We start from the raw sequence: 23,779 nt of genomic DNA on the forward strand, positions 1-23,779 counted from the left end.
TACTTATTCAAGTTAGTTTTAGTTTATGTTATGTATCACCAATAAAGAGATATTATTTTTATTGTGTGTTATTTTTGAAACTTAAGTAATCAGAAGAGTACTGCTTATATCCAGCAGTAAAGCTATCAGTTATAACAGTATTAAGTCTTTAATGCCATTTATACTGTGGGGTGTCATAAATATCATTAACAGATATTCTATTAGGCTTAGCGTTGCACGAAAAAAAATCTATGTTGCTTTAGATTTAAAGACACATGATCTGATTATGGTGATGTAGAAAATCCTGATTTAGGTGCTCCAATTCCTCTTGAAGTATATCTCAAGAGAAAAGGGGGGAGGAAGGGGAAATCAATAACTTCTCATTCAGTTTATGGGTCTTATCTACTCAATGGTCAAAAAGAAATTGTGTGATTAACCATCACAGTCTATTTCATAGTCATACTCTTAAATTACTTCTCTAGTCTTCCCCATTTATCAATCTCTGATTGAATTTGTAAGGTAAGTATATTAATACAATACTATAGGAATTTATTACTAAGACAGGTCTGCTAGTAGATAGGCCTTTGAATCTTGGAGTAAGATACATATGTTAATATGTTGTGATATTTATAGACAGCCAATTGATGAAAATGAGAGATAATTAATAAAAGCGGAGTAAGTAAACCCCTCCTTCAAGCCTTGTGGAGAGAGTGTTCCTAGGCGATATACCCAGAGCACTCTCTCCTTAGAAGGCGTTTGTCAAAGCTGCCTTTTCTCTGGTCACTGGTTACCAGTTCGATACCTTGAAACCTTAATCCACTAGGATTACCTTGATGAACAATTTTAATGTAGCCCCATGTAGCTAGAGCGCAGCTAAGCGGAAAAAGGCCTTGACAGGGGTTAGGAGGCGGGCTTAGGAGGAAGTAAGCAAGGGTTGGATTATGGGTAAGTAGGATTGGCTATTTAAATGAGCAGCCATTTTAGGTGAGTCATTCTAACTTCCTACCTGGTTGAGTTTGTGTTCACCTCGGTGTGCGCGGACTTTGCTTGGTTGGATTTTCTTTGTCTCCTCTGCAGGACCAATGGACGACGTAGAGCGATTGCTGGAGGGGATCAGGTCGGCAGCACGGCATCAGGGTGTGGACTGGCTACGGGCGCAGCTCGGCCCTGCCCTGGCGGAGGCGGCGGATCGGGACGGCGATGGCGGGAGACCGGTCAGGGCCCGGAGGCCCCCGAGGAGGCTAAGCCCGGGCACGGGGCCCGGTGAAGTTGTCCCCGGAAGCAGTGGGGTTCCGGTTGCGACCGGCAGCAGGCCCGGGAGCCGCGTGGTCGAGGCCTTGCCTCCCCACGTGCGGACGGAGCCTCGGACGAGCACTCGGAGGCAGAAGGATGTCGTGGACGGGGGCGCTGCTGCTGTCGGGTCGGAAGTGGCCGGGCGGCCCCCTGGCGTTGCAAGACCCACGGAGGGGAGGTCTGGGCGGGCTTCCCCCCCATCGGAGAGTACCGAGGACGACGAGGCCGGATCCGGGAGACCGCATGGCCGGTCCGGGAGGCAGCAGGCAAGTGCAGGGGGCTCCGGCCGGGGCCCTCTTGGCGGGAAGGTTGTTAGGGGGAGCTCTGCCATGGAGAGAGGCGGTAGTAGGCCAGTGGGGGGTGCCCAGGCCATAGTCCCAAGGGGGGTGGGTCCCGGGGCCCCTAAGCGAAAACGTAGATCGAAAGGTGTGAGTTCCAGGGGCGGGGGGGGTCCCGAGAGGCCAGGTCAGAAAGCGGGTCCCCCGTAGGGGCGGTGGGTAGGTCCGGGCTGTCGGGGTCTAGTCAGAAGGGGGGTAAGGGTAAAGGGGCGGTGGGGATAGGCGCAGGTAAAGGGGTTCCGGAGGCGGTCAGTCGGAAGAATGCAGGAGGTCGGGGACCGGGATCCTCGGTAGTGGTCGGGCGGCGGGGGGGCCCGGATTCTGGGAGTGGTAGCGACAGTCCATCACCCGTTATATCGCAGGGGTCCCGGGAGGCGCGGGGGAGGTCGGGTCGGCACTGCTCCCCCTCGGACAGCTCGGCAGGGGAATGTGCGGCAGCCCCTAGGTATGGTCGGCAGGGGCGGCCTACTAGTAGAGACGGGAGGAGTCGTAGCCCCAGGGGTTCCAGGGTGCCACGTGGTGGTAGAGGTCAGCGGGAGGCTTCGGTACAGAGCAGGCGCTCCCGGGGTCGTGACGGGAGGGGTATTGATGTCCGTTACACCCTACCCAGGACTTCTTCTCCTTGTCCTAGGTCTCGGAGCCGTTCCGCCTCCTCGCAGGCTGGTCACCGGGTGGGCTCCCCAGTCGGCGAGACAGCAGCGGAAGTTCCTCTTCCTGGATGTCGGGCGATCTGCACTGCAGCCCCCACCGTCCCGGTTTCGGGGGGCTTGGCCGGTGAGTCCAGTGGGTCACTACACTCTAACGCTTTAATTACCACACTTCAGGCACTACTCCACTCATTGGGGGCGGGGGGTGACACTAGCGGCATTGGTCAGGTGTGGGCTCCGGGTGTTGTGGCTCCAGGCTCTCGGGTTGGGAACTCCACAGGGCCTAGTTCGGGCGGGGACATGGTGTTGCCGCAGGACGTAGGGGAGATTGGGAGCGAGAGGGCTGAGTTGACAGGGGGCATTCCCGACGCGGCTAGACAGCACGCGTATGTGTCGTTTGCGGGCCCGTTGGGGGTCCATTTGAAGCAGGATGTGAAGGATAAGATATGGAAGGGGGAGTTTTGTGAGATCTTCTCCCTCCTCCCCTTGGAGGACTTTATAGACCTCAAGGAGGAGGATAAGAAGGACGAGAAGAAGGAGGAGGAGGAGAAGAGGAAGCGGTATCGCAAGATTCCGAAATCCTTTGGGAATTGGCTGAGGGCCTTTTGCGTGCTGGCTAGCGTGCTCGGCGAGAAATCGCCGGGGTTCTGCTCCTCGCTGTTTTGTTATTTGGATGGCATTTGGGAAGCGTACCGGACTTACGGAGGGTTGGCGTGGTGGCGGTATGATGAGCAGTTTAGGCAGCGGCTGGCGGCTAACCCGGGTATGCGGTGGGACCAAATGGACCTGCCGCTCTGGATGAAGTTAATGATGGCGCAAAAGGCGCAGCCCTTTCAGAACTCGGCCGGCGCTAGGGGGCAGTCCGCCTCGTCGGCCGCCTTACCGAAGGGCTTATGTTGGCTCTATAATGAGGGCCAATGCAAATGGGGGACCACCTGTCGCTTCAAGCACGAGTGCTCCGGCTGCGGAGGCGCTCATGGGCTCAACCGCTGCTTCAAGAAAGGGAAGTCCGGTGGCGCCGGTGCTGCGGCCGGGGGAGGGGGAGCATCCGCTTCCCCTGGGCTTAACCCCAGTGAGGCTAAGCGCGATGGAGCCATGGCTAAGCCGCTACGTTAACAGGGCGGATGCCGATGTGCTCCGGGCGGGTTTTGAGAAGGGGTTTTTCATTCCGTTTCAGGAGCGGGAGGGGGGATCGGGAAGGCTGCGCAACCTGAAGTCTGTGGCTGACTTCCCGGACGTGGTTAGGGAGAAGCTGGGCAAGGAAGTCGGGCTAGGCCGCATGGCGGGCCCGTTCGCAGTGCCTCCGCTGGAAGGCCTGCGGATTTCCCCACTCGGGGTGGTTCCCAAGAAGGAGCCGGGTAAATTTAGGCTCATTCACCATCTCTCGTACCCGAAAGGAGAGTCCGGTGAATGACGGTATTCATAAGGACTTGTGCTCGGTGTCTTATGCGTCTTTCGACCAGGCGGTCGATTTGGTCCGGCGGGCCGGGCGTGGGGCTCTGATGGCGAAGGTGGATATTGAGGCCGCGTTTCGGCTGCTGCCGGTCCACCGGGACTGTCATCACCTGCTGGGGTGTTTCTTCGAAGGGGACTACTTCGTGGACTTGTGCCTGCCCATGGGTTGTTCCATTTCGTGCTCCTATTTTGAGAAATTTAGCACTTTTCTCGAATGGGTGGTAAGGGTGGAAGCAGGGAATCGTTTTATTGTACATTATTTAGATGATTTTCTGTGCGTGGGGCCAGCTGATTCCTTGGATTGCCTGCGCCTGCTGCGGACGGTTGAGTGGGTGGCGGGCCACTTCGGGGTTCCGCTGGCGGCGGATAAAACTGAAGGCCCGATCACGTGTCTGAGTTTCCTGGGTCTGGAGATTGACTCCGGGTTGGGTGAATGCCGGCTGCCTCGGGATAAGCTGGACAGGCTTCGAGGGGCGGTGGCTGCTGTAGCGGGGGCGCGCAAGGTTACTCTGCGGCAGCTCCAGTCTTTGATTGGGCTGCTCAATTTTGCGTGTCGGGTAATCCCGATGGGAAGGGTCTTCAGTCGCAGCCTGTCGGCTGCTACTGCGGGGGTTCGGTCTCCGCACCATTTCATCCGGGTGTCGGCGGCCATGAAGGAGGATCTGGGCATTTGGGATGCCTTCTTGCGGGATTTTAATGGGACGGTGTTGTTCAGGCAGGAGGGCCAGTCATCGGCCGAGCTTGAGCTTTTCACGGATGCTTCGGGCAGCGTGGGTTTTGGGGCATACTTTGGTGGCTGCTGGTGTGCGGAGAGGTGGCCGGACTCTTGGGGTTCGAGCCCTCTTATGCGCAACTTGGCTTTCCTTGAGTTATTCCCGTTAGTGGTTGCGATGGCACTATGGGGCGACAGGCTGCGTGATCGGAAAGTGGTCTTTTTCTCGGATAACATGGCGGTGGTTCACGCGGTGAATCGTCAGGCTGCGGCCTCAAGGCCGTGGTTAGGCTGCTTAGGCAACTGGTATTGCTGTGTATGTCTCGGAATGTTGTTTTTCGCGCGCGGCATGTTCCCGGTTATTTGAATGAGGTGGCTGATGCTCTGTCTCGTTTTCAGTGGTCCCCATTCTGGCTGGTGGCGCCGGGGGCTTCGAAGGACGGGCAGGCTTGCCCGGACGAGATTTGGCAGCTGGGAACATCCTGCTTGGAGGACTTGTGAAGGCTTCCCTGGCACCGGCCACTTGGGCCTCGTACAGTAAGGTTTGGGGCCTGTGGGAGCGGTCGCTGGACGGGCTGGCCGTGGACAGCGGGGAGGCCCTGCGGGATGCTTTCCTGTGGTACACTTGTCAGTTGCTGGCGAAAGGGGCGTCGCCTGCCATGGTGGACAGGTCCATGGCGGCGATGGCGTTCTGGTTCAGATGGAATGGGAAGGAGGACTTTACTAAGTCCTTCATTATCAGGCAGGCCCTGAAGGGCTATCGCAAGGGACGCAGGTCGCCGGATACCAGGCGCCCGGTGTCGGTTCGACTACTGGGGGATTTGGTGGGTTTGTTGCCCGAAATCTGTTTCGATGGGTTCGAGGCTTCACTGTTCAAGGTGGCGTTTGTTTTGGCGTTTTTTGGGGCATTCCGAATTGGGGAACTGGTGAGCGCTAATAAGAGGGTGCAGGGGGGCCTGCAATTTTCGGGGGTTCGTGTCTTGGATGGGAAGGTGGTGGTGCACCTTGGCAGATCCAAAACCGACGACCGCGGCGTGGGCCGGGACGTGGCACTGGGGGCCTTGCCGGGCTCGGCTTTGTGCCCGTTGGCTGCTACGGCAGAGTACCTGGCGCGGAGGCCAGTGATGGGGGGTTCGGTTGGGCTTGGGCAAGTTAGGGCTTCATGCTGAACGATTTGGAACGCACTCGTTCCGTATTGGGGCTGCCACGGAGGCGGCTCGGTTGGGATTGGGGGACGAGGTGGTGAAGCGGATCGGGAGGTGGGAATCAGTAAGATTCCGTTCCTATGTCCGATTGGGTCTGTTGGAATAATGAGTTTGGGGACCGTTTTATGCAAAAAAAAAAAAAAAAAAAATGTATAACTGTTGGGGATGAGAGACTTGTAACTGGCTGTACTGTAACGGTTCACTGTGTTATTTGGGCTGGGGTGGGGGTCTCTGTCGGACTTCCCTCATCATTTGTTTTTCCCCCCAGGGCGTGAGGCATGGATCGTGGGCCATTCGTTTGTCTTCTGGGCCGAGAGGAGGGCCGCAGCTCGAGCGCAAGGCCAGCAGCTGGGTTTTCCGAGGGGCCAGTTGGCAGTTCGCTGGTTTGGGTATCGGGGTTTCTGCTGGGGGGATGTTTGTGGTAAACTGTTTGGGATGCTGGCGGCGGGATACACGCCAGACTTACTGGTCCTGCATATTGGGGGTAATGACCTGGGCCTTACGCCGCAACGACGGCTGGTGAAGTGGATGAAGCAGGACATCAATAAGTTGAGAGGCCTGCTTCCGGGGGTCATGTTGGTGTGGTCGGAGATCGTCCCGAGGCGCCGGTGGCGGCACGCTCGGGATCCGTTAGCTATGGATAGGTGCAGGAAGAAGGTGAATAGCTTGATGGCAAGCTTTGTGCGGAAGGTAGGGGGTGTGGTAGTAAGGCACCTTGAGCTGGAGGAAGGGTTGCCAGGATACTACCGCTCGGATGGTGTTCACCTCTCGGAGGTGGGTTTGGACCTGCTCAACTTGGGTTGGCAGGATGGTATCCGGATGGCTCTGTTTCTTCGGGGTGGCGGAGCTCAGACAGCTTAAGGGGTCAAGGTCTGAGCTTGTGGCGGGACGGGGAGCCGAAGGAGAGGAAATAGGCTCCCCTGGATGAACGTGAGGTGGAATAACAGATTGTGGTCATCGGTGGTTAAGTGGTTTCGAGTCCTGGAGGTGACTCAGAACCTGGTGGGGCAGGGGTATCCGGGTATACCCCTGCCGTGGTTAATGGTTGGTTGGCACTTTGGAATGTTGGTGTATGTTATAAATATGTTATAAATATGTATAGGTGTTATTATATGGGGGTCATTGCCTTTTGTATGGTAGCCGAAGGAACAGGATGCGAGGGGGCGGAGTATGGGGGGCAATGACCCATGTAAAATATGTTAATTTATTATTGTTATTGTTATTGTTATTATTATTATTATTATTATTATTATTATTATTATTATAATTATTGGTTAATAAAGCTGTGGACAAATTTCCCCATAATACTTAGTGTCCGTGTGTTATTGGGTTAGGTTATGGGGGTTGGTTTGTCCTGGATTCCGACTGCCCAAATGGCGACTATACACCTGTCATGTGTCTTGATATTGGGGTTTCTATATTCCTGAGGGTTTTAACTGAATTGGCCTTTAGAACTGCAATTGAATGTGCATATGCCCTTCCCACAACTTCAGTTCAAGCCTTCCAATTTGTGTTCGGGGCTACATCAGTTATGATTGTAAGATTGGTGTTACAGAACCTGAGATAGGAACAAGTCAGTTGAGGTGGGCCGAAACCAGAGTTTGCTGTATGCCAGTAATAAAGAGTTGGCAAAAAGCAAACATGCTCAAAAACCTTTATTGAGAAAGTACATGATACAACGTAGGCACAATTAAGAAGACATTTTCTCAAAGGCCTTTTGCATTTCCTGTACTGGTTGAGGTATGTATGTTGTGTATGCTGATGACTTCCCGTGGCCTAGCGATTAATGATATGGACTGGAATGTCCTGACTTGATGCCGTAGATGTGGCCCCTATCCTAAATGAGTGTCATGAATAATTGCTAGGGTTCATACCTAGCCTGTTAATAATAAGCTTATATTCAAGCGTATAAGCGTGTAACTTAGGAATTGAAGGGTACATGAACATATTCGTTTGGCAGAACCGTGCATATGGTCCCTTGTTATACAAATTGTTAGTCCGTTCGGGTAGACTGTTCATTGGTTTCACCCGGAGAGCGACCCAGAAGTAGTTTGCGAGGTAAGTAGGTCAGCTATGTCTGACCCGAGGTGGTGTGGAGCCTGAGGCGGTGTGGAACCAGAGCTGTGGCTGGGAAACTTGCCATAGCCTGGCGCATGCAAAATCCAGAGATTCGTAAGCTGGATGACAGCTGGATACCAGCATTTTGGCAGGAATGCGGGAATGGCGGCAGTAGAGCAGCAGATCATCAGACCAATCCCGGTAAGTTAGGGAAGGAGGGGGGGAAGTGCCTTTTAAATGTGGATCAACAGCAAAAACATATGTGAGGAAGGCTGAACTTGATGGACGCAAGTCTCTTTTCAGCTATGTAACTATGTAACATATGCCCCTCCTACAACTTCATGCCAAGCCTTCCAATATAGTATTATTTTAATAGCTGGGCCTATAAATAAATATATATCTAAAATATATTTATTTGTACTACTACTCTTTACATGCTATTGCTTTGTGCAGAGGGAATTAAGAATGGCAGTTTCAAAAGGATGCAGGGGAACAAACTTGAGTGGACTGGCTGACTATACATTTGTTAAGATCAGGGCCGGACTGGGAACAAAATTAGGCCCGGGCATTTTTCAATCAGAGCGGCCCCCTAAGAAGGGGGCGGGGCCAGAGAGGGGGTGTTTTGTCATCACTAATGACAAGCACGCCCCCTCTCAAAGTGAGCATGTTAGTTCAATGCGCAGAGCCCCGCTGAAGAGCTCTGGCATTAGAAAAAGGCCCTGTATTTGTTCTGCGCAGCGCAAGAAAATTTAATAACATGCTTGCGCTGTGTTTGCTTTTAAATTGTCACTGGTGTCTCCACAAGTGGGATACCAGAGGACAAAAGGGCCAGGAAAGTGTATGGTGCATGTGTTTGGAGCCTGCTTGTGGGATTGCGTGTGTGTAGAGTGTGGTGTGGTATTGTGTAAATAGGTCAATTTAATTTGTGATTGTGATGTAATATGTGTGGCTAGGGGCTGTAGAGAGTGTGTGTATAGGGGGCATAGTGTTATAGGGGATGTAGCGAGTGTGTGCCTACTGGCTGTAGTGTGTGTGTATAGGTGACGTAGTGTGTGTAGGGGTTGTAGAGCGGGTGTGTAGGAGATCTAGTGTGTATAGGAGATTGTGTGTGTGTGTGTGTGTGAGCGACGTAGTGTGTGTAGGGTTTGTAGAGAGGGTATGTTTAGAGAATGTTGTATGTGTTTTCTGACAAGGAATGTAGTGTGTGTAGGTGGTGCAGTGTGTGTGTGTAGGAGATCTACTGTGTATAGGACCCAGAGTGTGTATACGAGATTGTGTGTGTGTGTGTGTGTGTGTGTGTGTGTGTATAGAGGATTAAGAGTGCATATAGGGTAAGGGATCTAGCGTGTATCTGGAGCGTAATGTGTGTAGTGGTGCAGTGTGAGGGGTGCTGTAGTGTGTGTGTGTGTATATATATATATATATATATGTTTGGACGTATTGTATGTGTGAGGGGCGCAGTGTGTGTGTATGTAAGAGGGGTGCTGTGTGTGAGGGTGTTTTTATCTGCCGTCACATTCTAGGTTTCTAATTTTCTTTGTCTGTTAACTCACTGAGGGTTATTTTATATATTTTATATATATATATATATATATATATATATATATATATATATATGTATATATATGTGTGTGTGTGTGTGTGTGAGCGAGGGTGCTGTCTGTCTGAGGGTGCGCTGTCTGTCTGAGGGTGCGCTGTCTGTCTGAGGGTGCGCTGTCTGTCTGAGGGTGCGCTGTCTGTCTGAGGGTGCGCTGTCTGTCTGAGGGTGCGCTGTCTGTCTGAGGGTGCGCTGTGTGTCTGAGGGTGCGCTGTGTGTCTGAGGGTGCGCTGTGTGTCTGGGTGCGCTGTGAGTGTTTGGGTGCGCTGTGAGTGTTTGGGTGCGCTGTGAGTGTTTGGGTGCTGTGTGTGTCTGGGGGTGCTGTGTGTGTCTGGGGGTGATGTGTGTGTGTGATGTGTGTCTGGGGGTGATGTGTGTCTCGGGGCGCTGTGTGTGTCTGGGGGCGCTGTGTGTGTCTGGGGGCGCTGTGAGTGTTTGGGTGCTGTGTGTGTCTGGGAGTGCTGTGTGTGTCTGGGGGTGCTGTGTGTGTGTCTGGGGGTGCTGTGTGTGTGTCTGGGGGTGCTGTGTGTGTGTCTGGGGGTGCTGTGTGTGTGTCTGGGGGTGCTGTGTGTGTGTCTGGGGGTGCTGTGTGTGTCTGGGGGTGCTGTGTGTGTCTGGGAGTGCTGTGTGTGTCTGGGGGTGCTGGGGGTGATGTGTGTCTGGGGGTGCTGTGTGTCTGGGTGCTGTGTGTCTGGGTGCTGTGTGTGTCAGGGTGCTGTGTGTGTCAGGGTGCTGTGTGTGTCAGGGTGCTGTGTGTGTCAGGGTGCTGTGTGTGTCAGGGTGCTGTGTGTGTCAGGGTGCTGTGTGTGTCAGGGTGCTGTGTGTGTCAGGGTGCTGTGTGTGTCAGGGTGCTGTGTGTGTCAGGGTGCTGTGTGTGTCAGGGTGCTGTGTGTGTCAGGGTGCTGTGTGTGTCAGGGTGCTGTGTGTGTCAGGGTGCTGTGTGTGTCAGGGTGCTGTGTGTGTCAGGGTGCTGTGTGTGTCAGGGTGCTGTGTGTGTCAGGGTGCTGTGTGTGTCAGGGTGCTGTGTGTGTCAGGGTGCTGTGTGTGTCTGGGTGCTGTGTGTGTCTGGGGGTGCTGTGTGTGATGTGTGTCTGGGGATGCTGTGTGTGTCTGGGGATGCTGTGTGTGTCTGGGGATGCTGTGTGTGTCTGGGGATGCTGTGTGTGTCTGGGGGTGCTGTGTGTGTCTGGGGGTGCTGTGTGTGTCTGGGGGTGCTGTGTGTGTCTGGGGGTGCTGTGTGTGTCTGGGGGTGCTGTGTGTGTCTGGGGGTGCTGTGTGTGTCTGGGGGTGCTGTGTGTGTTTGGGTGCTGTGTGTGTTTGGGTGCTGTGTGTGTTTGGGTGATGTGTGTGTCTGGGGGTGATGTGTGTGAGGGGGCTGTTAGTGTGATTTTTTTTATTTAAATTTCAATATTTTTTTTTATTAATAATTAAAAAAAAAAAGTTATATCCCCCCCTCCCTTCTTACCTTTATCCTGGGAGGGGAGGGGGGGATCCATTCTGCCTGTGGGTGGGGTGCCATGCTGCCATGGAGGGTGCTGCAATCCTTCCCTGGTGGTCCAGTGGTGAGAGTGAACTCTAACCTGCCGGCTAGAGTTCACTCTCGCGAGATCTGAGCGTTGCCGCGGTAACCGGTAACCGCGGCAACGCTCAGACCTCGCAAGAGGACCCGGCGGAGCTGCTGGATAGAGCTCCGCCGGTCTGTCTCCTGCCTCCCTTCCTCCCCTGCCGGCGGCCGCATCTCAGTCCCTGTGGGCCGGTGAGGGAGATCTTTGATCTCCCCACCGGCCCATGGAGACACACAGCAGGGCCGGCGCTCGGATAGCGCTGGCCCTGCAGGGGCTGGCAGGGGAGATCCTGTGATCTCCCCTGCCGGCCTCGGCCCCACGGCCATCGCGGCCCACCGGGCATTTGCCCGGTATGCCCGATGGCCAGTCCGGGCCTGGTTAAGATAAAGCTGACTTTGCACACTGTGCAAATGCTTTGGCTTGTTTGGTCTTTCTAACATGTACCCTTTCTTCTGCACTCAATACATCCATCATTTTCTCTGTTCCAGACTGCATATGAGAAGCTTCTGCCTGCTTTTAAAAAGAGAAGAGAGGACAAGTGATAATTGTTCCCAGAAAGCGTAGAATGAGGACATCATTAGATGCATTCACACCAAGCTAAGGGTTCTGAAACAGCGCTATCTGCATAGTCCACCCTTTGTTAGCTGTAGTGCATGATTGGCAAGTACCCTGGCATGCATTCACGCCAGCCAGACTTGTACCCCTCTCAAGGTGGTTCTGCCCCTTTGGGTGGTGCCAGTGACATAATCCTGCTTCACATGACGCCAATGTTAGGGGGTATTGTTTCACTTCCATTGATACTTGGAATGCACAGTACCAGTACCAGTGGTTTGGGGGTTTTGCTTGTTGATATAGTGTAAAGTCTAGTGCTAATGGAATTATGAGTCTCCAAGCACAGTATTTTTATTGGTTGAATTTGAGACAAAAAGTCAGGTGGCCATTTATCTACAGAGCACACTTGCAAGGACATACAATTTCAATATTGTTACACCTCCTTCTTACATCATTGCAGGAAGGCGGGCATAATTTCTGTGGCCCCATAGTGCCTCTGACCACATCCCTGCTCTCCATGAACACACCAAATGAGCTCCATAAAGCATTGAATCAGTTTAGCACTATGAGAAGATGCTGAATGGCATTGCGTGGTGATTACCATGCATGTTCACTAACTCCCCAATTCTCCACCTGTAATGATAATGTCAGCCAAGGCAGGAGTGGCAGCTGTGGCAAAACTGGCACACTGGAGGACTAAATGTAAGTAAAACTGTTTATTTAACTATTTATGGGAGGGCTGAGATATCAAAATAGATAGAATGCTCTAACATTAGTAATATGTTAAGAATACACTCTAATGTTTGTATTCCTAACGTGAGAGTGTTCCATTAAAGACTGTACCTACTAAATTTGAGTAGTAATGACAGGATCTCCCACTTCAATTATCTGGACTTTTATATTCTATAAATATATATTATATTTATATCTTTTTTTATATTATTCTAGACCAACTGTAGTATTACCAGGTACTTTTGTGCATTCACATTGCTGAGTACAATCTACATCTAGAGTCATAAACATATTCTCGAAGGCTGCAGATAAAGGACCCTGAGTCTCATTGAGAAATGGACTCTAGAAAAAAATAATCCCTCAAAAATACAATGTAGCTACCTTCAACAAAAATAGAATGTGGATATAAATAAAACATCATGAATTGGAGATCTTCCAGCCAGATCTGGAGCTTCAATGAAATTGGCAAAATGTGAAATGCTGCAACATTTGAAATAAATTGTTTTCTATAACAAATTTCTCATGTGGGTTTTCTTTGCATCATTTTAACATCTGTGGAATTCTTCATGTCTCATTCTTTGAAAGGTGTGAGGTTTGAATTGCCCAATTTTAGTTACACTAATCTTAGTTTAGATACACACTGTACCAATAAATATGCATAAGTTGAAAAGAAAGTTATGAAACCACATAATATGTTAACTCTTCGCAAATCAAATATCCCACTTATTCTGATTGCAAAATGCTGATCTATTATCTGAAATGGAAATATGTTTATGTTTTTTAATACGAGCAAACAAGGAGATAATTTTGTTAGGGGCTAATTTACTAAGCTCTGAATTTGCTGCCAAACTATCAAATCCAGTTAAAGAAATTAGTACAATTTGTAAAGAATTCAGTAGTGAGAGTTATAGGTATTTAAATTTTATTAAAGACACGGAGGCTCATATTATGCATAACTCTTTCTTTATTTCCTCAGCAGCAAAGATAGAGGAATATAAATATTGTCAAAATGAAAGAAAAACTAAACAGGCATAACAGTCAGCCAATCACATAACAGAGGAAGTAGCTATATAAGTCCTGTGTCTCCCACAATCCCCCTCTTTCTTTGCTGCTTCCTCAGACAGCTAAGTATCCATGTTTAGCTCTCTTACTTGTTATACTTTGATTGTGGTATTTCTTGTTATTATTGCAATTTACTGATTTTACTTTGGTATTGTGGTTATTGATGCATCCCTTGTTTAAATGTATATGCATCGTTTTTATTTGTTGTGCTCTTAGTGTGCCTTGGGGATCCCTGGGGGTTTTTCCCCTTTACCGGGAGATTTTTTCTCTCCCTGCCTTTCCCTTGCTCCCTCGCGGGTGCAAACTGTGATTTTTGCCGCGGCCGGTCCTTGCTTCACGACCGCGGCTACGTGCACTTTTCCCCTGCCCGCTCACGGTCTTACCGCGCGGGCAGAGTGCACGCGCCCCTTCCCCCGACGGGTGCACGGCCGCGAGCACTCCCTCGCGTGCGGCGGCCATTTTGGACGGACCTCCATGCGGTCTGCCTCCTAGTTGCCGTGCAGTCGGTCGCCTCGATCCCTCCCGGGCACACTAACGGTCTGACTATTTTCTTATTGCCTTTTCTCTGTGGGTTACTCAACCCTTTTTAGTTCTCCCCTGCCCCATTTCGTTAGTCTAAAGTTGGCTCTTGCAAACTATAGCCAACATGCAGGATAGGGATGATGGGCCTGCAGATCCCTCAGGGGACTTTACCATGGAGACTACTGAGAGCGCTATGGCCTCTCAGGAATTTCAAACATTGCTTGAAGCCACTATGGCTTCCTCCCTGCAGAAGGCTATTGCCTCAGCCATGGGGGCTGTCTCCTCCTCATTTACCCACTCCCTGCACTCGATGGTTTTACCTACCGTTACCGCCCCAGCTTCCCAGGGTGGGGGGTCCCCTTCCCCTGCCCAGACAGTGCCTGGGGCACGTAAGGCTAAGGCCAAATCCAAAAATGTCGGCTCCCACTCCTCGATGCAGGTGCTACCTGCCTTGAATGACTCGCTGGAAGCGGTCACTGATAGCGCGCACCCCACGCGCAAAAGAGCCCCTGGCCGGGCTAAAAAGGCTAGACTATGGAAAAGGGCTAGAGCCCTGGATGATGGGTCGGATACCGACCGGAGTGTGGAGGATGAGTCCGACCATATGGGATATGACTCCTTCGATGAAGGTGAATCTGGCGAGGATTTGCCCCTTACGGGCGTGACCCCCTCGGGCTCCTCCGCCATGGCCAGTGGCCACTTATTAGACGCCTCTGGGGACACCAAGGCGATTCTTGACCCGCAGGGTAACCCCCTGTTCGACCCTGATGACCTGCGACACCCCAGGTCCGCTGAATGGGTTTCCCCAGACCATATTGCCCAGTACGTGGCTAAGCGTATTCGCACCCCGCTCTCTAAAGAAGGCCGCAATAAACTGCGCGCCGAATGCCCGAGGCCTTCCCTCACCGGCGCCGCCGGCAGAACCCCGGATATTGATCCCCAAATTACCCAATTTCTCAATAAGTCGGGCTGGAAGCCCAAGAAGGGCCTCGACCACTCCCTGAAAGGGTGCCAGGACAAGATCCTGGATACTCTGGGGCCCCTATCTAAATTATACGAGCTTCTCGAAGCTGCCAAATCTGGAGACTCAGTTTTGGATATGGATGTGGCCATTGGATGGGTCCAGCGGGCTATTTGCCTGCTGGGCAATGCTAATACAGCTATGTCCTCCGAGAGGCGTAAGGCGATCCTCCTAAAGATCGACCCTAAACTGGCCACTATGACGGTGACAGAACCTGACCCGACTGAGGAGGGCTTACTGTTCGGCCTCTCCTTTGTCAAAGACATGGGCTCCTATGTGAAGACCTTTACCGCAATTGATAAGGCGCAAGCGAACATGAAGCGCATGTTCGCGCCCAAGGTTTTTGGAGGGGCCGGGCGTAGCAGGAGCCGTCCGCCTGGCCGCGGTTACAGAGGCTCATTCCGAGCACCCAGGGGTTCCTTTTTTCCGTCACGAGGCTTCCAAGACCCGAGAGCACCCACCTTCTTCCCAGCCAGAGGCAGGGCTTGGGGCTCCAGATACCCCCGCAGTGGCGCTCCAACCAGACGTCCTTACGGTAAGTACCCCTTCTTCCCCTCCCGCTCAGGTTCAGGTAGCGGGGAGGTTAGCCTTGTTTTACCACAGGTGGGTGGCACTGACATCAGATGCTTGGGTACTACAGTGTGTAAGGGGATATCGCCTAGAGTTCGTTTCTATGCCTGTCCAGTTTTGTCCCCCCAGAGAATTGTCTCTTCCACCAGATCAGGACAAGATGATTTCCGCGGAGGTCGTGGAAATGTTGTCCAAGGGCGCAATAGAGGAACTGCCTTCGCCGCAAAAGGCTTTACGAGCAACTTGTTCCTAGTACCAAAGAAAGGGGGCGGAGTTCGCCCCGTGATAAATCTTCGCCCTCTCAATGCTTTCCTGCGTTACCAACATTTCCAGATGGAAGGCATACACTGCCTCAGAGATCTTTTACGCCAGTCGGACTGGCTGGCCAAACTGGACCTGAAGGACGCTTACTTCACGGTTCCCATTGCTGCGGACTGCAGGGACTACCTGCATTTCACTTGGCATGGCCGACGATGGCGCTTCACCTGCCTGCCTTTTGGTCTCTCTTCGGCTCCTTGGTGCTTCACCAAGCTCTTGAAGCCGGTAGTGGCATTCCTCCGAACCCGAGGGGTCCGTCTCATTATTTACCTGGACGACATTCTGATCTTGTCCCAGTCAAGGGCGGACCTCCTACTACACTTAGAATGGACGACCGACCTTTTACAAGGTTTGGGATTCCTGATCAATTGGGACAAATCGGTCCTGACCCCCGCCCAGTCGATAGAATTCCTGGGCTTCAAAGTGGACTCCGTCCAACAGTTTTTATTTCTACCGGATTCCAAGATGAAGGCCATTCGGAAGGAAATCCGGAGGGCTCTTCGTGTCTCGGACTTGTCAGTAAGACAATTGGCGAGAATTATTGGCCTCCTCGCAGCCTCTATTCAGGCGATCTTCCCGGGCCCACTACATTACAGAGCCCTCCAACGGCTCAAAGGTTCACACCTTCGGCTGGGTCACTCCTACGAATCCCGGATACGCTTGGACGCGGAATCCAGAGACGAGTTGGAATGGTGGTTGGCACACATGGAGGCGTGGAACGGGAGAGCCATTTTCGGCTCCGTCCCGGACGTAGTGATAGAGTCCGATGCCAGCTTGCACGGCTGGGGCGCTCGTTGTGGAGACGTTTCCACAGGAGGCAGATGGTCCGACGTGGAGAAGTCGTTACACATCAACTGCTTGGAACTCCTGGCAGGGGCATTCGCGATCCGCAGCCTTACCCCAGGGCGGGCGAATTGCTGTGTTCTGCTCAAGATGGACAACGTGTCGGCGGTCCGTTACATAAATCACCTGGGCGGCACGAAGTCCAAAATGTTAGCGATTCTAGCGAAAGATTTCTGGCAGTTCTGCCTCTACAACAACGTCTCAGTGACGGCGGAACACATTCCGGGTCTGGACAATTCGGGAGCGGATTGGAATTCCAGACACTTAAGAGACTCTGGCGACTGGCATTTACACGCTTCAGTGTTCCAGGGCCTGGACATGTTGTGGGGAAAATTCCAGATGGATCTGTTCGCATCTCGGCTGAACACTCAACTGCCGAAGTTCTACAGTTGGAGACCGGACCCGGCGGCGGTGGCGACAGATGCCTTTCTCCAAGACTGGCCGCAGGGTCACCTGTATGCCTTTCCCCCGTTCAACATGATCGCACGCACGATCTCGAAACTGGTTCGCCACGATTGTCGTGTGGCGTTGGTCACCCCTCTCTGGAGATCTCGACCATGGTTCCCTCGCTTGATGGAGTTGTCAATAGATTTCCCTCGGCTGATACCAGTCTTCCAGGACCTCCTTCTGGATCCGGATGGGAACTCACACGACCTGGTGTTGCAACACCAGTTGCCCCTGATAGCATGGTTCCTTTCAGGGGACCCTGGGTTGTCTCAGACGTTCCGCAGACAACTCTCCTGCTCCTCGATAACGCCTGGGCCCCAGGCACACGAACAGCTTATCGAACTTCATGGAGATCGTGGTCTGGTTGGTGCATGGAACGGGCAGTGGATCCCGTATCTGCCCCTCTACATTTGATACTGGAGTTCCTCACGTTCCTGTTTGACTCGGGCAAGGCGTACCGCACGATTAACCTATCCCGCTCGGCTATTTCAGCCGGACACAGGGGTTTGGATGGTTCCCCTGTCGGCAGACATCCTTTTGTATGTCGCCTTCTCAAGGGTATTCGCCTTGCCCGTCCTCCTCGGCCTCGTTTCTCTGCATTTTGGGATGTCAACGTGATGTTGCAGTTCCTCTCATCTTGGTACCCTAACCAAGAATTGTCTTTAAAACGTTTGTCATCCAAGCTGGTGATGTTACTCTGTTTGATCTCTTGCAAGAGGATCTCTGACGTCAGGGCCCTGGATTGGGACGCCGTTGCATTCACCCCAGAAGGCGTTACTTTTGACATATCCAGGAGGACGAAATCCGCATCCAAGTCGTTTACTTACCCGAGGTTTTCTGGTTGTCCGGCACTCTGCCCAGTGGATTGCGTCAAAGTTTGTCTAGATGCTACACGTTCCCTTCGCTCCGCGGATCTGCATGATTTGTTCTTATCTTTTAAGTCACCTCACCGGCCAGTTTCGACACCTACTCTGGCACGTTGGGTGCGTTGGCTACTGTCTTCTGCAGGTATAGACACCTCTGTTTTTACGCCTCATTCTGTACGGGGCGCGATGGCTTCGAAAGCATCCTCAGTCGGATGTCGTCTAGAAGACATTATGCGAGCGGCGGACTGGTCCAGAGAATCGACCTTTCGAGATTTCTATTTCAGACCTATTGAACACATCGCATCTCGAGTAGTGGCACAGCTTTGAACTTGCATAATATGAGCCTCCGTGTCTTTAATAAAATTCCCAGATTTTACTAGTAACATGACGTAAAGTCATGATTTTATTAAAGACACGGAGGCGAGTATTATTCCCGCCCACCCTCCCGGTGTGGATTCTGGGAAATGAGATGCTTCGGTGCTATTCAGGTATGCCTTTCAATTAGGTCTGTATTTATTTCATGTATTTATATCATATATTTGCATCATGTTTTTGTATGATCTTGACCATTTTATGATGGATCCTAATTTTATATATTTTCTATTCCAGAATACAGTTTTTTGTATGGCTCCTCACGGTTATGTTTGGTAAGTCTACAGTTTTGAGTTTGGAAATTACCATATTTTTCTATCTTTTTTAGCTTGAAGTTTTCGTATTGTTTCCCGTTTCCTGTTTGGATCAAGTGGGACATCGTTATCTTACCTGGTCTTCGGTTTTCGCAAGAAAGAGGGGGATTGTGGGAGACACAGGACTTATATAGCTACTTCCTCTGTTATGTGATTGGCTGACTGTTATGCCTGTTTAGTTTTTCTTTCATTTTGACAATATTTATATTCCTCTATCTTTGCTGCTGAGGAAATAAAGAAAGAGTTATGCATAATACTCGCCTCCGTGTCTTTAATAAAATCATGACTTTACGTCATGTTACTAGTAAAATCTGGGAATTATAATGCTAAAACAAGATGTAAATGGATTCACTTTTGATTTTGTTTATATCCAAATTATCCCTGTATGTGACTCACACTGTGACTCACACAGCCAACATGGAAAACAATGTCCATTCTCAATTCAATCATGCAGCACAGTGTGTTTATTTTAGAAGGTATTAACGCCTGCTCTGCTAATTGATCATACACAAGGTTCATTCCTACAGCCTATAGCAAGCAATGACCAGAGTCGAAGATGAGAAATCATACATTAAACACACTGCACAATTAGGGGAATTAAAAAATTAGATGTCTCTGTAGGAAGTGTATAGGGAGCAAGGGAAGTGTCGCTAAGGATGCATAAAACAAATATTTAATACCTAAATGGCAGAGCATTGAACAGTGGGAAATCATGGGCACAAACTATGAACCAAAACCACTGCATGAAGCTAAAGTGGTTGTTTAAAGGAACACTCTCATCCCTATAGTTTATTGAGTATGGACAATTTCTAATCAGTGGACAGCAACTGTTAGGCTGTGAGCATCTGCCACCTGGCTTCCTTCCTCACTGCTCTGCAGAGTGAGGGAGACTTGGCCAGGTGGCAGCTGTAGTGAACATTGAAGGATCAACTTAGAAACATAAAAACATAAAATGTGCCAGTTTACAGGGAAAATAAAGTGTTGCAAAACTGTTTAATCTATGAACATAAAGTAGCACCCAGACACAAATGCCCCTATAACAACTTCAATGAGCTGGGAGTGGAAGCATTTTTGTTACTTTATTTGAACACTGCAGAGCTGATTAAGCAGGTGGGTGGAACAACCCAGAAATATTAAAAAGGATCAGAATTAGTGACGGACAGAGGGTATTGGAGAAGAGTGACAGAGAGGCAAATAAAGAAAGCTGAAAAAAAATAAAAATAAAGGGATGGTGCGGGAGAGGTAAAAAAGGAAAGAAACAAGGGCAGCAATACTAAAGTAGACTTTGAGGTTTTTAGTCTAGTTTATGAACAAATGTATGTATGAAAGGGACTGTGCTATCTATAGACAGGCTGTCTAATAACTTCTTTAACTTTATTTGAACACTATAGAGCTCATGTCGCCTACTAATAAAATGATCGAATAACTTAACAGTCTTTTTTTTTATAGTAATAAGTGTAACAATAACAAAGCAGTTGTACATTTCGAATCAAAACATTCACAATTTACAGAACCGATTGCAAACCACATGTTCCGAGTCGGTATTGATGTGGGTACTCTTGTGGGTTCCCTAGAACGCTCAGCATGAGTATATCATTAAATGCATGCTCTGCAGTAAATTTCAGCTGTACTTTGCTTGACAAGTCAGATGTAAGTTTATAAAGTGGTATTTTTACAGAATAGCCTTTAAATTTCTTAATAGCCGAAAGCTCACATGTTACTCATGTTACTTATGTAAGTACAGTTAGGCTTATTATAGCATCCTGGTTACCTCTTAACTGCTGGAAGCAAGAAGCACCATCTGCTGTATCTGAAGGATGTCTCAGGGTTCCATTGCTAGGTTTGGGTCGTTCATATTCTCTGTCAGGTAGCATGGTCTGCTCACTCTCCTCTGAATTGTCCATGTGTGAAGAAAGAGACTGTGGGAAACCGAACATCAGAAGTGATGAGAAGAACAATAAGGCACCACAGAGAAGGAAACCTGCCCACCAAGCTCCAATCCAACGTGGATCCTCAGGAGTGATTTCCAACTTGCCTATGGTACAGCAAAGGAATAAGGTAGAGTTCAGGTATATCAGGAGTCTCTTCAGGTAAGAATAAATATAAAAGATGTATTGCACTAGTCATTGTCCATGCATATCCGTTTTAGACCATGTATTGCATTGATCAGCATTTATTCATTGAGATATATACATATTATGTTAACAGTTTTAACATGATTTTGCTATTTTTTATGATAAAACACACCCTTTTTTCCACTGAGCTAATAAGAGGTTTATCAAGCGGTGTATCCTGGTTTTGTGCTTCCCTAGGCAGGACAAAACTTGCTGGTGAGGGAGCACTTTCCCGTGAGCTGTCTGCTCAGCTCACTCGTGCACCGCCTGCAGAGTGATGCCGGGAGCCGGAATATGACGTCATATTCCACCTCCCAACCTCACTATGCAGGCGCACAAGGGAGCTGAGTAGACAGCTCAGGGGAAAGTGCTCCCTCGCCAGCACCGCCTGCCCATCAGCCAGCCAATCACCGCAAGGCTAACAAGACATTTGCCCTGGGCATTTGGGGGCGGCTTTTTTTGCCACCCCCTGGAAAATGCCGCCCAAGGCAAATGCCTTGTTTGCCTCGCGGCTAAAACGTCCCTGGGTTTATCAGTTGCATAACAAGTGAGACAGGATGAGAAGGACAAGTGCATATTTGCAAATGGTTTGACAGCTAATGTTAGAATGGGCACAGGGTACATCTGGCATAATAACCACTATTGAATGTTGTAGTGGATATGGTGCTTGGAGTGTTCTTTTAACATTTCTTCTAGCTTTATCATTTCAGGCATCCCATATGTTCTAAGGTTGTTAGCAGTTAGCTGAAGTAGCTAATGCCACTGATTCCTATTAAATGGCTCACATATACTTAATAATATGATTCTTCTAATTACACTCACTAAACGTAGATACCCGATGTGGGCTTGAATTTGACTCATTCTTATATTTCTTTCCCCGTCACAAAGCTTTTTCTCTTATTCACACACTTAAGCCAAGTTCTCTTTATGCTCCCCATAAGACATGGTCTTACTCAGATTTCTAATTTGAAGATGGATAAATGAAACAGAATTCCGGTGGATATTTCACCACTTGTTGCCACCCATTTGTCTTAGAGTATCGCATCCTTAATATCACCCTAGGCAGTAGGTCACAGTCTCCTTATACTATAAATATACTGGTTCTGAGTTGTTATTTGTTCTTTAAGTCTTTTATAAAATGATGGTTTGGATTACTGTCATAGTCACTTTGTCTGCAAGCTTACAATGCATTAATAAATAAAGATTGTAAAAAATAAACACCCATATAATATCCCCTGATAATGGTCCTTCAATTCATCATACTATTCCCAGAGTGCTCAAAGTACAGTCCCTGTAATTTGGCCATCCTAGGCAGTCTATGACTTTACAGTCTCATGCGTGCTTTCCTTCTCTATTTTGCCTTGTAACGCCTACAGAATATATAATCCCATCATTGTGCATGAGAGAATTTGCTCAATACTTAGAATTATTATTATTATAATTATGGGAAAAGTAAACACTTCCACTAATAAAATCATAAAAATATGAATACATATCTATTAAATCTCCATGATGGATTATGTTCTACAACAGGGTTTCCGAAAAGGTAGATCCATAGATATTGTAGAATTACAACTCTCATAATGCTTTGCATTCCTTTAGAATGACAAAGCATCATGGAATGTGTAGTTTTCAAACATCTGGGGATCTATGTTTTAAGCTCCTCTGTTCTACAGGATAGACTCCCTATCTACTGTCACTGTGTTGTGAGTATAACAAAATTGTATTGTTGGTGACTGTGAGTAAAACAAAATGTTCTTGTTGATGATTAATAGTCAGATACCAAATTATGAATGATTAAAATGTATTTATATGGCATTACACACATTTAACCATATAAATACATTTTAATCAACATCTGAGGAAAGGGATTTAGGGGTGATTATTTCTGTTGACTTAAAGGTAGGCAGACAATGTAATAGAGCAGCAGGAAATGCTAGCAGAATGCTTGGTTGTATAGGGAGAGGTATTAGCAGTAGAAAGAGGGAAGTGCTCATGCCATTGTACAGAACACTGGTGAGACCTCACTTGGAGTACTGTACACAGTACTGGAGACCCTATCTTCAGAAGGATATTGATACCTTAGAGAGAGTTCAAAGAAGGGCTACTAAACTGGTTCATGGATTGCAGGATAAAACTTACCAGGAAAGGTTAAAGGATCTTAACATGTATAGCTTCGAGGAATGACGAGACAGGGGGGATATGATAGACACATTTAAATACATAAAGGGAATCAACACAGTAAAGGAGGAGACTATATTTAAAAGAAGAAAAACTACCACAACAAGAGGACATAGTCTTAAATTAGAGGGACAAAGGTTTAAAAATAATATCAGGAAGTATTACTTTACTGAGAGGGTAGTGGATGCATGGAATAGCCTTCCAGCTGAAGTGGTAGAGGTTAACACAGTAAAGGAGTTTAAGCATGTGTGGGATAGGCATAAGGCTATCCTAACTATAAGATAAGGCCAGGGACTAATGAAAGTATTTAGAAAACTGGGCAGACTAGATGGGCCGAATGGTTCTTATCTGCCGTCACATTCTATGTTTCTATGTTTCTATGTTTCTATACATGATGGCATTTCTGTCACCCTTCAAAAACTACATAGGATTAAAAAAAAAAAGAAAAACACAACAATACAATGTAGACACTATAAATTAAAATGAAAACTTACTTGTATCAGCAAGCAAAGAATCCACATATATTTTTGTGCAGAAAGAACCCAAGATAAAACCACAGGCTGGTCCAAATACCAACATGGTGAAGAGGATACCTGCAATCAAAGGAGAAAGCAACCATGAAACTGGTGACCAAGATTTTCCATTATCCTTTCGAGTGTCAAATAACTCATTAGTGGCTGTGAAACATTACATAAAAGCATGGTATAATAAATTACTGTAGTCTAAATGTGTTCTTAAGAGCAACAAAGACCAATTGGACAATGTGAAGAGTATAACGAAAGTGATTTGCAGAATTATTTTTTTGTTAAATATTGCATAGCAGCTGAAGAATAGACCATTAGGTATATGATAATTCCATGTATGTAGTTTAAGTCCTTCTAAACAAAAATGTCAAGACCCAGTGCTTTAGACGGTGGTCATATACAAGCAACTATTACATTTGGCTTCAGCATATCACTTATTATTTGCAAGTTATGTCCGTCCATGGTAAAGCACAGTGCAGCGAATATGCTGGC

The 23,779-nt window shown here is 48.9% G+C and overlaps 1 protein-coding gene across 1 annotated transcript in view; it reads right to left on the minus strand.

Annotated features, from left to right (window-relative positions):
• The window catches only part of SLCO3A1 (solute carrier organic anion transporter family member 3A1), a 355,323-nt gene that overhangs the window by 106,076 nt on the left and 225,468 nt on the right, over window positions 1-23,779 (minus strand). Inside the window, exons 3-4 of the mRNA XM_063445626.1 lie at window positions 23,258-23,356; window positions 20,240-20,503 (exon numbers count right to left, since the gene is read on the minus strand). Coding sequence (XP_063301696.1) covers window positions 20,240-20,503; window positions 23,258-23,356 — 363 coding nt within the window. The remainder of the gene's footprint in view (window positions 1-20,239; window positions 20,504-23,257; window positions 23,357-23,779) is intronic.

Source organism: Pelobates fuscus, chromosome 3, assembly GCF_036172605.1.
Source record: "Pelobates fuscus isolate aPelFus1 chromosome 3, aPelFus1.pri, whole genome shotgun sequence".
In the NCBI taxonomy this organism is placed as follows: Eukaryota; Metazoa; Chordata; class Amphibia; order Anura; family Pelobatidae; genus Pelobates; species Pelobates fuscus.